The sequence below is a fragment of the Coffea arabica genome, chromosome 3e (assembly GCF_036785885.1).
Source record: "Coffea arabica cultivar ET-39 chromosome 3e, Coffea Arabica ET-39 HiFi, whole genome shotgun sequence".
Lineage (NCBI taxonomy): Eukaryota > Viridiplantae > Streptophyta > Magnoliopsida > Gentianales > Rubiaceae > Coffea > Coffea arabica.
The window spans coordinates 2,180,331-2,193,649 of record NC_092315.1 but is presented as its reverse complement, the minus strand read 5'-3'; the positions used below and the strand labels follow the sequence as shown (position 1 = coordinate 2,193,649).

The 13,319-nt window shown below is 34.7% G+C and overlaps 1 protein-coding gene and 1 long non-coding RNA gene across 2 annotated transcripts; one reads left to right on the top strand and one right to left on the bottom strand.

The window, feature by feature from the left end:
* Nucleotides 1-937: 937 nt before the first annotated feature.
* On the bottom strand, nucleotides 938-3,208 carry LOC113737890 (uncharacterized). Its single transcript, XM_027265031.2, has one exon. It carries the CDS (start codon nucleotides 3,206-3,208, stop codon nucleotides 938-940), a length of 2,271 nt encoding a protein of 756 aa, XP_027120832.2.
* Nucleotides 3,209-7,365: 4,157 nt separating this feature from the next.
* Nucleotides 7,366-8,363, top strand: LOC113736451 (uncharacterized). Its single transcript, XR_003459701.2, has 2 exons — nucleotides 7,366-7,845; nucleotides 7,991-8,363. It is a non-coding gene; the product is annotated as an uncharacterized lncRNA (long non-coding RNA).
* The last annotated feature ends 4,956 nt before the right edge of the window (nucleotides 8,364-13,319 follow it).

Below are 13,319 nucleotides of genomic sequence, written 5' to 3'. Positions count from 1 at the left end.
TGGCTGCTCCCACATAAAGCCTGCCATTGTACTTCAGCAATCCCTGATCCCACTCATACTGTGACTGGGCAGTAGGATCCAGGAGCAGTTGGGAGATGATACCCTGACATTGAGGGTCAGCATCATAGCTCTGTTGCAATTCCTGTATCCATAGGGGTGTTACTGAAGTAATGGCTAAGCAGGATCCTTGCTGATGGAACTCCTCTTGACTCCTGTTATACAGTCTGGATAATGCATCAGCCACCTTGTTAGTTGATCCCTTTTTGTACTGAATCTCATAATCTAATCCCAGCAACTTAGCCAACCATTTGTGCTGCAGTGTAGTAGTAAGTCTCTGATCTAGCAAATACTTTAGGGACTGGTGGTCTGTCTTGATAACAAAGTGGTATCCTAGCAAGAGATGTCTCCATTTGGTCACGGCCATCAGCAGTGCCAACAATTCTTTTTCATAGGCTGATAATCCTAAGTTTTTAGTTGATAGAGCCTTGCTAAGGAAGGCTATAGGGTGACCCTCCTGTATCAGTACTGCCCCAATTCCTCCACCACTGGCATCAGTCTCTATAGTGAAGGTCTTCTGAAAATCTGGTAATTTTGAGTACAGGGGCTTCACACATGATGTGTTTCAGTGAGTCAAAGGCTCTCTGTGCTTCCCCATTCCACCTAAAGTTGTCCTTTTGAGCAGTTCTGTTAGTGGCTTGCAAATGATCCCATAGTGCCTAATGAACTGCCTATAATACCCAGTCAGCCCCAGAAACCCCCTCAACTCCTTTACAGACTGGGGAGTTGGCCAATTCATGACACTCTCTATTTTGGATTGGTCCATGGACACCTCTTGTTCAGTGATGGTATGACCCCGATAATCCACCTTCTGCTGGGCAAAAGAGCATTTGGATCTCTTAGCAAATAGCTGGTGCTTTCTCAAGGCACTTAATACTATTTACAGATGTTCCAGATGCAGCTCAAGTGTAGCACTGTAAACCAAACTATCATCAAAAGAAACCAGAACAAACTTCCTTAAGTATGGCTCGAATATCTGATTCATAAGAGACTGGAATGTGGCTGGGGCATTGGTCAGCCCAAATGGAATGACTAGAAACTCATAGTGACCACAGTGAGTTTGAAAAGCAGTTTTATGGGTGTCCTTAGGCTTGACCCTGATCTGGTGATAGCCAGAAGTGAGGTCCAGTTTGGATTTGTACTTTGAGCCTGCCAGTTCATTGATCAGCTCATCTACATTTGGGATGGGATACCTGTCTTTAATTGTCATTTCGTTCAGGCGCCTGTAATCTACACAGAAGCGCCAGGTTCCTTCCTTTTTTTTGACCAGCAGCACTGGAGAAGCAAAAGGACTGTTACTATGTATAATTATCCCATGCTGCAGCATTTCTCTCACTTGTTTCTCAATCTCACCTTTCTGAGAATGAGAATATCGATATGGTTTCATTTTGAAGGCCTGTGCTCCCTGCTTCAGTGGAATCTCATGATCTATCTCTTTGGGAGGAGGCAACTCAACAGGGGTCTGAAATACATCATGAAAATTTCCAAGGACCTCCTGAACCTCAGCAGGCATTCCAGATTCTTCTGACAGCTTATCATGTCCCATCCTTAAAGCTAAACACATCTTCTTCTTATATTCAATGAAGTTCCTCAGATCACTTCCTCTAATAAGGTCCAAATCACAGTCTTCAGCTTGTCCCCTCAGTTGTATCGTTTCACCCTGATTATGCAGGGATATGGTCAGTTGATGGAAATCAAAAGTAATGGGGCTATAGTGAGTCATCCAGTCCACTCCCAAGATTATGTCCCACCCACTTAAATCCATTACTTTGAGATCAAAACAGAATTGGTGCTGGTTAATTCCCCATGTGACCTTGGGACAAATGGCTTTGCTAGTCACACATGCTCCATTCCCCACAACCACAGAAAACGGTTCCACTAGCCAATAAGGGATATCAAATGCAATCACCTTCTCACTGCTAATGTAACTATCTGAGCTCCCTGTGTCAACTAGTATGAGCATCTCCTCCCCATCCCATCTTTCTACTAGTGTTATTGTCTTTCTTTTCATGGCCTCTGATAATGCATGTAAAGACATCTCCATGACTTGTCCTGGATTCCCTGTGGACTCATCTTGCTCCCCTACTGCATCCTCAAACTCATTTTCCTCTTCTTCCTCAGTAACTAGAAGGTTCAGGTGGCCAGGCTTGCACTGATGGCCCTGTCCAAACTTCTCTCCACACTTAAAACAAAGGCCATTGTTCCTTCTGTATTGTAATTCTTCTGCTGAGAGTTTCCTAGTTTCTGATCCTGCCATAGACACTGGTTTGCCTCTGAATGGGGTATTTCTAAAGGTACTGGTGGAAGACACCCTATATTGAGAGCTGTGGATCTGGTGTGGGGACGAGTTCTTGGAAATTCCCAACCTATCCTCAAAGACAGCTTTTCCCCCCTCCTTGAAGGTCCTGGTTTGAAGTCTTAGTGCCTCTTCCTGCAGTGCAGCTAGTTCAAATGCTTCTAATAGATTCATAGGTTTCAACATTTTGATCATAGTTTTGATTTCATCCTTAAGTTCACTGATAAAACTAGATACAAAATACTCCTCATCTAGATGTGGATTTCTAATCATCATCATGATTTTTAGCTCTTCAAACTTTTCCTGGTAATCTTCCACCTTGCCTGATTGCCTAAGTTTATTGAATTCCTCTACCACATCTCTTCCATTTCTATTATCAAATTTTCTATACAACCATTCCTCAAACATTTTCCAAGTCAGATCTGGTTTTTCCAGCTTAATCCCCTGGAACCAGTTATCTGCCTTTCCTTCCAAATACATTTCTATCACTTCTACTTTTTGATCTTCAGGAATTTGGTAATTTCGACAGTATTTATTGCGTTTCCTAATCCATTCTCTCGGATTCTCGCCACTGAACATAGGTAAATCAATTCTAGGAGGGTTTGGTACCAGAATCTTACTTGTTTCTCTCCTCGCAGTTCTACTGTTGTCTGTTCCAAGCTGTAGTCTCTGATTCAGTGGTAGAGTTGGTAGTAGAGGTGCTTGATCCATTCTTTGCCTTTCATCATCGGAGGCAGCTCTTTCCTTGCCTAATACAGCTCTCATGAAGCCGCTAAGTTCCTGCTTCATCTCAGCTACCAGATTCTCCTTTCTTTTACTGTTATCTTCCAATCCTGAGCGAAATTTCATCTGCATTTGCTATTGTTGTACTTGCGATGCCTGCAGACCTTCCATTACTTCTTGAAGTCTGATTTCCTGCTTCTTGATTTGTTCTTCCAAGGTTTTGAACCTGGTACTTTCTGCCATGGATCCTGACTCGTTCCAAGGATTTAGCCTGCTTTGATACCACTTGTCAGGCCTCCGAATCCATTTCTGTCTGAAAATTGAGGGTAATTCCTGAATTTGGGAGGATTTGGGGAGAAGGGAGAGATTGGGGACGAAGGGTGCACAGAAGAACAGAGAGAATTGAGGGAGAGAGAGATTTAGAGAAAGAGAGAGTAACAAAAAGAGGAAAATTCTGTTATATTTCTCCGATACCGTTTCCACCAATCAATGCTATACAAATAAGCTGAAGCAACCGACTATGAAATCTGTTAACTAATTCTGTTATGCGCTAAAACGACGTCGCACTACTCAACTTGGTCCTCCCACGACGTCATCCTGCTTATCACTAACTCTACTGACCCTTAAGTGGAACGACAACGTTTGCTCCTTGGGGCAAAATTCGTTGGGCTAATTTGGAAAATCAATTGCTGAATTTGGGAATCAATTGCTGTGTTCTGACAGTAGTGTGCATTGCAAATAATTGCACCGTACAATTTAAGTGAGTGCACAGGAATTTAAAGGCCTGACCAATCTCCCCCCTCTCTCCTCGGGGGGTTTTTTTTTTTTTGAGTGACATTTATTTATATCCCTTGTCATATGTACGCTAAAAGATGGACAGAAGAAATGTGTATGATACACAGAACATTGCACAAAAACGAAAATCTGCTAAATCTCTCATCTATTCCTTAAAAAAGTGTTTTAGTAAAAAGAAATTCTGCATCCTAAAAATTTCTACCAGGGTACCCATAAACACAAAATTCCTATCATTAAACCCTTACTATTGCTGGTACTACTTTTCAGTCAGACTACTCAGCGGAGGCCTTCTTCTTCTTCTTCTTCTTTTTGGGGGAGAGGACAGCTGGGATCAATGACCTGTACTTGTCGTGTTTTGTTCCGAGTAAATATAATGACGGGTGGGAAATGTACGCCTTATATATGTGTGCGCAAATTAAATGAAAGGAAAAATAGTGAGCAGTTATTCAAAATTTTTATTAGCCTGTAATGTTGTCATTTTTTTCATATAGTTAAACTAAAAAAATTATTTATGGTTGTTGGAGGGTTCTTCTATTTAGCATTTTAGTGAAGGATAAATAAGGAAAAATAAAAAAGTGACAAAAAAAATTCACATCATACCACTTGTATCAGCTTGCACTATTTTTATCTGTGACAAATACACACTGGATATATGTGTAAATAAAAAATACATAATATTTATAGCCATATATTTTATTTAAAATTTTTATTGTTAAATGATTTGAGTAACGAGAGTGTAAGTGATATGTCTCGAGTTCAAATCCTTCCACTCACCCACAAGAATCTTTTAATTTTTTAATAAAATAATTCTATACCAGCAATTATAATGCTTAAGGAGATTTATGTTATAAATATGAGTAAATCTTTCCTACACTGACGGTGTATACACTATCATCGTTGGATTCATGACATGTGTACAAAAGTTGAATTTCAAATTCAAATTTTGCATAGTTGTCAATCATCCAACGTTGATAGTGTATACACTGTCAGTGTAGGAAAGATTAATCCTATAAATATATGCTTAAATAGTTACAACTAAAACAATCATGGGTGTTGACAACATATGTGTAGATAGTTAAAGTAAAAATAATTTTTATAAGCGCAAATAGAAGTTCATAAAGTGACAATAAATGTTTACTTCAAACCCCTTCCTCCGTATTTATACATACTAGTCGGTGGAACACACGCTGTATGTGTGCATAAAAAGTACGATTTTTGAAAAGTGATGCAATATTGCATTCATTGGTGGATTAGTTAATTGTAATAGTACTTATGTAGGAGTGGAAGATTTTTCGGATAAGATATGGGTGAATTATTGGTAAATGTTGGGATAATATTTTTGAAATAACAAATAATGATATTTTTTATTAACACCACATCCCTGCTCACGCTTTATTATATAGGGAGATACTCATGGGAAAAGCATACCCTATGGATGTGCAATTAAGAAAAATTAAGTTATCTTTTAATTTCTTTTTTTTAAGAAGTTATACAACCCTTTATTACAAACAAATAAAAAGCAAATAGAAGTTATTGGGTGTGAAGTTATTAGAAGTTACAAAATTAGTAGTTATCCTTAGTGCATTTTATTTTTTATAGGGATAAATTTGAAAAATGTAAAAATGAGACAAAATTTTAACATCAAACCCCCTCCTCATGCTGTATATATGACTAGTGCTCAAGGCACACCCATGTGTGTGCAATTTAAGAATAAATTAATTTTTATGAAATTTTTTTAAATAAATTGATAGCTGTCTTGGTAGTTATGTCAATTGGTAGTTAGTTTGGTAATTAAATTTTTTTATAATAAAAGTTTGGATATTTAAACCTATTGATAGTTGCAACAAAAATTATGTTGGTTATATATAATTGGATAGTTAGGATAAAATTTAGTATTTCTGATGATAAAAATGAAAGTTTAAGAAGTGACAAAATATGATTAGTGGATAATAGAGATTGAGAATAGGGATAAGGGTTAATAGATAATTGATATAAGGGTAAATTTCAAAACACACAAAGTTAACACTAAGTTAACTACCTACATAGACTTTATTATTGTAAAGATATGAGAGATATATAAGTATTTGTATAATTTTTTTAGTATTTGTATAATTTTTTTACAAAAATAATACTTATATTAACTTTTCTAAAATTACTATGCTTTGTAGAGTGGTTATGGATAATTATTACAACATTTGGGTGCTCATAAGTAGCCATGTGGTAAAATGTGGTTATGTTGGTTGGGTAAAAAAATTATTTGCGCTAACTATCGGTGCCTTGACCATGATGCATGATGCACGTATAGACGGAAAGATATATAGTGAGATAAGAAATAAATCAAAAGGAAATGGCCTAAAACTACTACTAAATGATGATAATTCTACTACTCAAAAAATTCATAAACTCTAAATGAATTATTTAAATATTTTTTTCTATCTTATAAATCTAACTCCATAATAATATACACCATCAAAAGTATCCCATCATAGTGATAAAATTGGTATTATAGTTATCAAATAATAGGTATCGACATGAAAAATTTGGCACTTTTTCCTTATAATTATACTAGATAATCTTATAATTGTATAGAAAAATAAATTAAAACTTATTACACAAGGACATATTTGGGTATTCATTAAAAAATTTGACCAAATCAAATATTATTTTAAGATTTTAGTACTAAAATTATCAAATCAAGAGAGGTAAGTGTAATTTTTTAAACTTTAAGGGAGCTTATTGAAATTATCAAAAAATTCAGGGGAGGTTTCTGAAATTATCCCCAAAAAAAAGGGTCTAAAGGAGTGGTCCAATAATAAATTATATAAAGTGGTGCCGCTTAAATAGTAAAGGCTCGCTGCCTAAAGTTTCTTCTTAATGAACCCTAATACTAATTATCCTCGTAGACGGGATCCTCCGTCTAATATTTTGTATCCACTTTCCTATCCAATGTAAAGATACGTAGTTTCATTTATTACATCTAATATGACACATGAAAAAGAAAGACTGTTTGGCTACTTTATACTTTTTCTTATTTCTTCGTTTTTGGATTTTCACTTAAGTCCTGGACTTGGCTGAAATAATTGAAATAGATAGTAAAATGCTAAAATGCTTTGACTGTATATAGTAAATAATAGAAAGGGTTAATTTCACTTTGTCCTCCCAAACTTTGCACGATTACCCACTTAAGTCCCTAAACTTCAAAATGGGACACTTAAGTCCCTAAACTTATAAATACATCCCACTTAAGGAAAATCGTTAACAAATCCTAAATGCCATTGGTGGTCGAAATATCTCATTTTATCAGGGTTTAGGGATTTAAGTGTCCCATTTTATAAGTTTAGGGACTTAAGTGGGAGGTATTTATAAGTTTAGGGACTTAAGTGTCCCATTTTGAAGTTTAGGGACTGAAATGGATAATCGTGCAAAGTTTGGGGGGACAAAGTGAAATTAACCCTAATAGAAATAGATATCGTTAACTTCATAGCAGTCCTTGAGAGTTTCCTTTCCCCAGTTTTCTCTCGTTCCATCTTCTTCCCTGCTTTGCTCTTGGCAGACTAGAACCTTCATTGCATCCCAGCAAGAAACCTTGACCCGTCTCTCTGCTACCAGGATGAATCCTGAATTCTTCACCGCTTTTATAACCTTCTCGTCTCTTATTCCTGATCTTCTCGCGATTTGGTATTTTACAGTTCTTCTGATTGGCTCGGCTAGCCATCTCCAAGCCCCGCTTTGCATCATGTCTGTGCCGATAGTTAGGGAGGAACAGAACTCAATTATCCTATCCAGTTCTACTGAAGTCCAACTTATGATCTGTGGTGGGATGATGAACGAGGGGGATGTGGCCATTACAGAAGAGAGCACTAACCAACTACCGGTCTGCTGCACACAAAAAAGAAAAGATAATAGACACGATAATTTCATGAATTCTTTCCAACTATGGATTTGATGAATTCTTTCATAATGATTAGATGAAGGTGAGTGTGTTGAGTTGCAGGTTTGACTTGATTTTTACGTTAATTAGTTGTCAAAATCTGTTAATCAAGTATCTGGTTCAGTACCTGGACATGGTCTTTAATTTTTTGTTCATTTTCTCATTGGTTTTCCCTCTTTGTTGTTTAGGTGGATGGATGGATTTCGAGCATTAAATCCGGCTGCCGGGTTTAAACAGAGGTTCGCCGCTTGGGTTTTAAAACTGCTGTCTTACTTGTCAAATTTGGTGATAAGCTTTGTCTTTCATACCTGTTCATTATAATTTTCCTGCTTTTTCAGGGGTTTGACAACTACAAATATTTTCCTAAAAAGTGCTTTGTTAGACCATTCTGAATCAAAACATATGGATAGGTCATGATCAAACTAATGTATTTTGTTGTTGAGTTTTCCGAAGATCAGATTCAACAATATAAATGCTTGCCAAGAGCTATAGGATGGAAATTTTGAATATCAGAAAATATAAATTAATATATAAGTGTTGGAACATTAACTTTGTTGATAACGTGCCAGTTGTATTGACAAATTTATTTCACATTTTCAGAAGGCTTTTGTGACGTCTTTGCAGCTCATTTAAGCAATAAGAGGGGTGAGCAATCGATAGGGTATGAATACCAACATAGACTATACTATTTTTGTGGATAGTAAACCAAGGTCACATGTCATCATAGGAGAGCGTAATGGTATAAGATTATAGAGACTGTAATTGATAGGATTAGGCACAAGTTTATGCCTAAAAGAGATATTGTTTACATTGTGGATATGGAGGCCATAGTAGGATCTGTGCCTGTATTGAACCTTAAAATGTATTAGTCCAATATATAAGACGCAAAAGAACTATCCTAAGACAGATAAGATGAAATTACAAATCCAATATGAGGTCTAATTTTTTTTTCTTTTCTTAGTTAATTCTTTAGAAGGTACAAATCCAATGGGAGGTCTAATTGTTATTTTCTTAGTTAATCCTTTAGAAGGTAAATGATCATAAAACAACTGTAACTATAAAATCTCTGTGAAAAATGAAGTACATATTTGCAGTACAGAATAAGCAGTAAGAGATAAGAGTTATTTATTCAAAGGTTTGGTCGATATTCAAATAATTTTGTGATGAATAGGAAATATTATTATTGGAATACAAACAAAATTTCTGAAAATATTTCAACTAAATTGAAAGCTTTGCCCATTCTCATGGAGCCACTATTCATTTGGAGTATTTAACCATTGGAAAATTTTGTTTGCTAGGGTATTGATTCACTTGGTTCAGATGAACTACGAACTATTTTTAGTAGATCATTTAACCATGAACTTTAGTCACTATATTAACAACTCTATTACTTCTGCAAGAAAATGCTTAAATGTGAACTTTAATTTGGGAGATGAGATTAATAATTCTTTCATTGGGATCCTTTCACTAGTTTCATATTAAATATGAACTTTATTCACTAAAAAAAAAGATTCTGCATGAAGCATTTTGCCTACTTTATCGTAAATTGAAAGAATTATAGCCATTCTATTAATAACGCTAGCTCTATTGGACGGCCAATTATTTGGAATAATGTTATATTCTTGTTTGTCCCCTTTATTTTATTGTGATTTTCTATTTTTGGTTGGCGCTAATATTCTCTTTAGACTTTAAGGCTATAGAAAGGAATGAGATGAGAAAAAAGGTTGGTTGAGAGAAATTCTAGAATGAAAACGACCTTAGTACTCATTTTGAGGGAAATGTCAAGTAAACAAAGGTGTATGAATAGTCTTGTTTTCTTCAGTTTGATTTAATATTAATCATGAATTTGTATTACATATTTTAGACGTTAAATAAATTAAAAACAGAAGCACAAAAGTAAGTGACAATTATAGCTTTAGATTTAGACAAAAAAAATGCATAACATAATTAGTTAGTTTTGAGTGACTAAAAACCACTGACCATCACTCAAATTAATAGTGATGCAAGTGGTCTTCTTTTAGACCCTCTCATTCTCCCCCACACCCTCTGTACCTGAACTGTCAGACTTAGGATTTGAACTATGAATATAAAGAGCTCTTTTTTGACAACTGGACCAACCCAAGTGGTTTAATAGTGATGCAAGTATTCATTTGATGATTCCTAAAATTTGTCCCTCCCACTAAAGAATCATTCCTCAAATTTGTATCACTCACTAAAGCTTTCCTTCTTTAATTTCCGCAGTTTTATTTCAAGTCTATTATCAGCAATGTTTTCAAATTCATTGATAAAAGTATATTGAATTATACCAAACAAGGTTACTGCTACTTCTACATAAATCATTTTCCCAAACTTATGTGTTTAACATAGATTAATAGTTTTGATGATTTCTAACAAACAAAATAAGCACTATGTAACTTTACCTGACCATTATGTGGAGTCCAAATCCCAAAGTCCCAAAAAAATAAGTAAACTCACTAGATTTACTTTGGGCAAAGCACAATAGGTTTTCAGGCAAGGCACCAGAAACGATTCTTTTTGGGGGTCTGGGTACCATTAAAAAGAAGAAGAATGGACTTATTTATGCGGGTAGGAAGGCTTTTACGAGGAGATCATATCCGTCTTTTATCTTATTAGTTTCAGTCTATAAATTTCTCGTGTTACTATTCTAATGTCCAATCTTTTTACATTACTGTAGAAATCTCCCAATTGAATTGAAACTAATCATGAAAATATGTTGAACAATTTCAGAGTGCGTGACTATCTCACACATACGGCATCGTGTTCTGAGACTTCTAGTTTTCTATTAATGATTTCTGTTAATGGTCTCGTATAATTCAACATGAATAGCTACCATGTTTTCATCGTTGGCATAAGAATTAATCAATGTTTGAAGTGGATAAGATAATGTAAGGCAAAATAATTCTTGCTACAGTTTATGAGACATGAATAAACTATAATTTAGAAATAAACCAAATTGTAAAAACATCCTATTATATCAGGAAATTAATTGTACAATCAAAGAGTGGAGTAGGAACTAAATGGTGTTTAGTTTGCAATTAGTAAGTCTAACATCAATTTACATAAACTCAAACAAAAAGTCTAAAACTCAATTCGATACTTTCCTGCTGCATCTTCCTTAAGAATGGTACGAAAATTACATTTTTTCAATAAATTTTCTTTAACTTTTCCCGCAATTTCGCTCAAATTGTCTTCTGTAAGATCCATGGTCCTGACTTTGCCTCCTTTCTCTCGTACTTTTGCTTCTTTTAAATTGCCGAACATATTTACAATTGAATCGGTAGCCTTGTTGGTGAATTCCTTCACATACTGCACACGGACTTTAATTCCTCGCCTCTCCAACTCGAATTTCAAAGTTGTGAATTTGCTATTTGCAACCAACAAGAAAAGAAAATGATGAGAGTAAATCTAACACATTCATTTAAAGACTTTAAATGCTATACAATAGAGTTAATTAGCAGAAAGAACATTAACATATATTTTAAAATTACTAACATAACCAGTTTAACACGGTGCTCAATAGTAACAAATCTAGTTCCATTCGCAAAGTGCACCGTCTCATAATTGTCACACTGCACTAATAGCTTCTTGTATTGTTTATAATGCCCTTGCGCAACAAAATACTGTAAAGTTCCAATAATAGCTGTGAACTCTACATCAAAAATATTTTTCACGTCATCAACAACATCAGCCTGTCTCTCGCCTTCTATGAAAGAGAGATGATTTCTGTATAATCCTCCATAATACCCTTTACCCATAGGACCACCAAAATCGAATATATCATCTACAGAACATGTCAACTCCCTAAAAAGTAAAAATATTTTCATTTTCATCAGCCCTAAAACACCAAAATAAGTATAAGAAACAGCAATGCACTATATCCTTTACCCACAGGATTATCAAAATTGAATATACCATCTACAAAACATGTGAACTCCTTAAAAAGTAAAAATATTTTCACTTTATCCCAGAACATCAAAATGATTACAAGAAATAGCAAAATAAGAAACTTACTTCTCATCTTGTAATCCTTCTCATTTTGCAATACTTGGGGGTCTCGTCAACTTCTTCACGGGTGCATCTACATCTGCATCTAAATGTTGCATTTCTTTATCAAATTGCATAAGACTCGTCTTTTTTCACAAGACACGGAAGCGAGCCACTGACACCAACTATCTAATGAGATGACTATAGGCTGGGAGCTTTCTGTGATATTCATTGTTGGATGCGGCGAAACAAGTTCCATTGTGTATTTGACTTCCAACTCCAATGTCATTTACTTATAGGGGTGTGCAAAATCAAAAAATTTCGATTTACAGACCAAATTCAAATTTCGAAATCGGTAAATCGAAAATCGGAATCGAATTGGATTTTTTGAATTCATATATTTCGAATTTGGTTCGAATTCGATAATAGAGTTTTTCAAATCGAAATTTTCAATTTCAAATTCATAATTCGAAATCGGAATTCGAATTTCGATTTCGATTTCAAATTCGTTTTTAATATATAAATATATTTTTATACATGTAATATAAAATTTATATTATAAAATTTATATAATATAATATTATATAATAAATTTTATATTATATAATAATATATAAATTTTTTCGAATTCGGTGAAATCGAAATTAACAAATTCGAAATGGAATTCGGTACGAATTCGAATTCAGAATTGGTGAATTTAAAATCGAATTCGATCGAATTATCAGATACCAAAATTTCAAAAAATTTCGAATTTAAACTTCCGAATTACTGATTTCGAATTCGATGCACACCCCTATTTGCATAGGCTAAAACGACACTTGAACATATATTAATAATATAGTCATATATTGTTAGTCTTTTTAACCACAACTCGTAAATTATATAAATTACCAATGTCTTAAAATTTTCTAGAACGTTGGCATCTTTCATCTCTTTTTCACCATGTATAGGCTGTGAAGTACTTGAGTTACTTTAAAGATCAGCATACTTTACAAACAAATTCAAGCCTATATCAAGAAAAAATGAATACATAATCAATACCCATCATTTCCTCTCTAACTTTATTCTTTAATTCTGCTCTCACCCTTTCCATCCTTTTTGTTTCTTTCTTTGTTAAACCATAACATTATCAACCATTAAAACATTTTCTCAAGTTATAAAAGCAATGAATAATCTTGGGTTGGTATGATGTTGTGCAATAAACGCCGAACGATTGTCAAGGCCATGGACACTATAGGACAAAAACAGCATCAACAAAAACATAAAGAACATTTCAATAGGAACAAAAGTTGAAGATTAGAGTCAAGCACCCAGGGCTTAAAGAAAGGTCTACTCTCCTTGAGTTTAAGAGGTATTGCATTTTAACCGCTTTCCTTATCGAAAGCAACAAAGAAAGAAAAGAAGTATTGAACAACAGGAAATAACTAATATTCTAAAGAAAATTAATTAATGAACATGGCCATAGTTCAGACATCATAGGTGCATGAAAAAATCTCATAGACAAATAGGTAG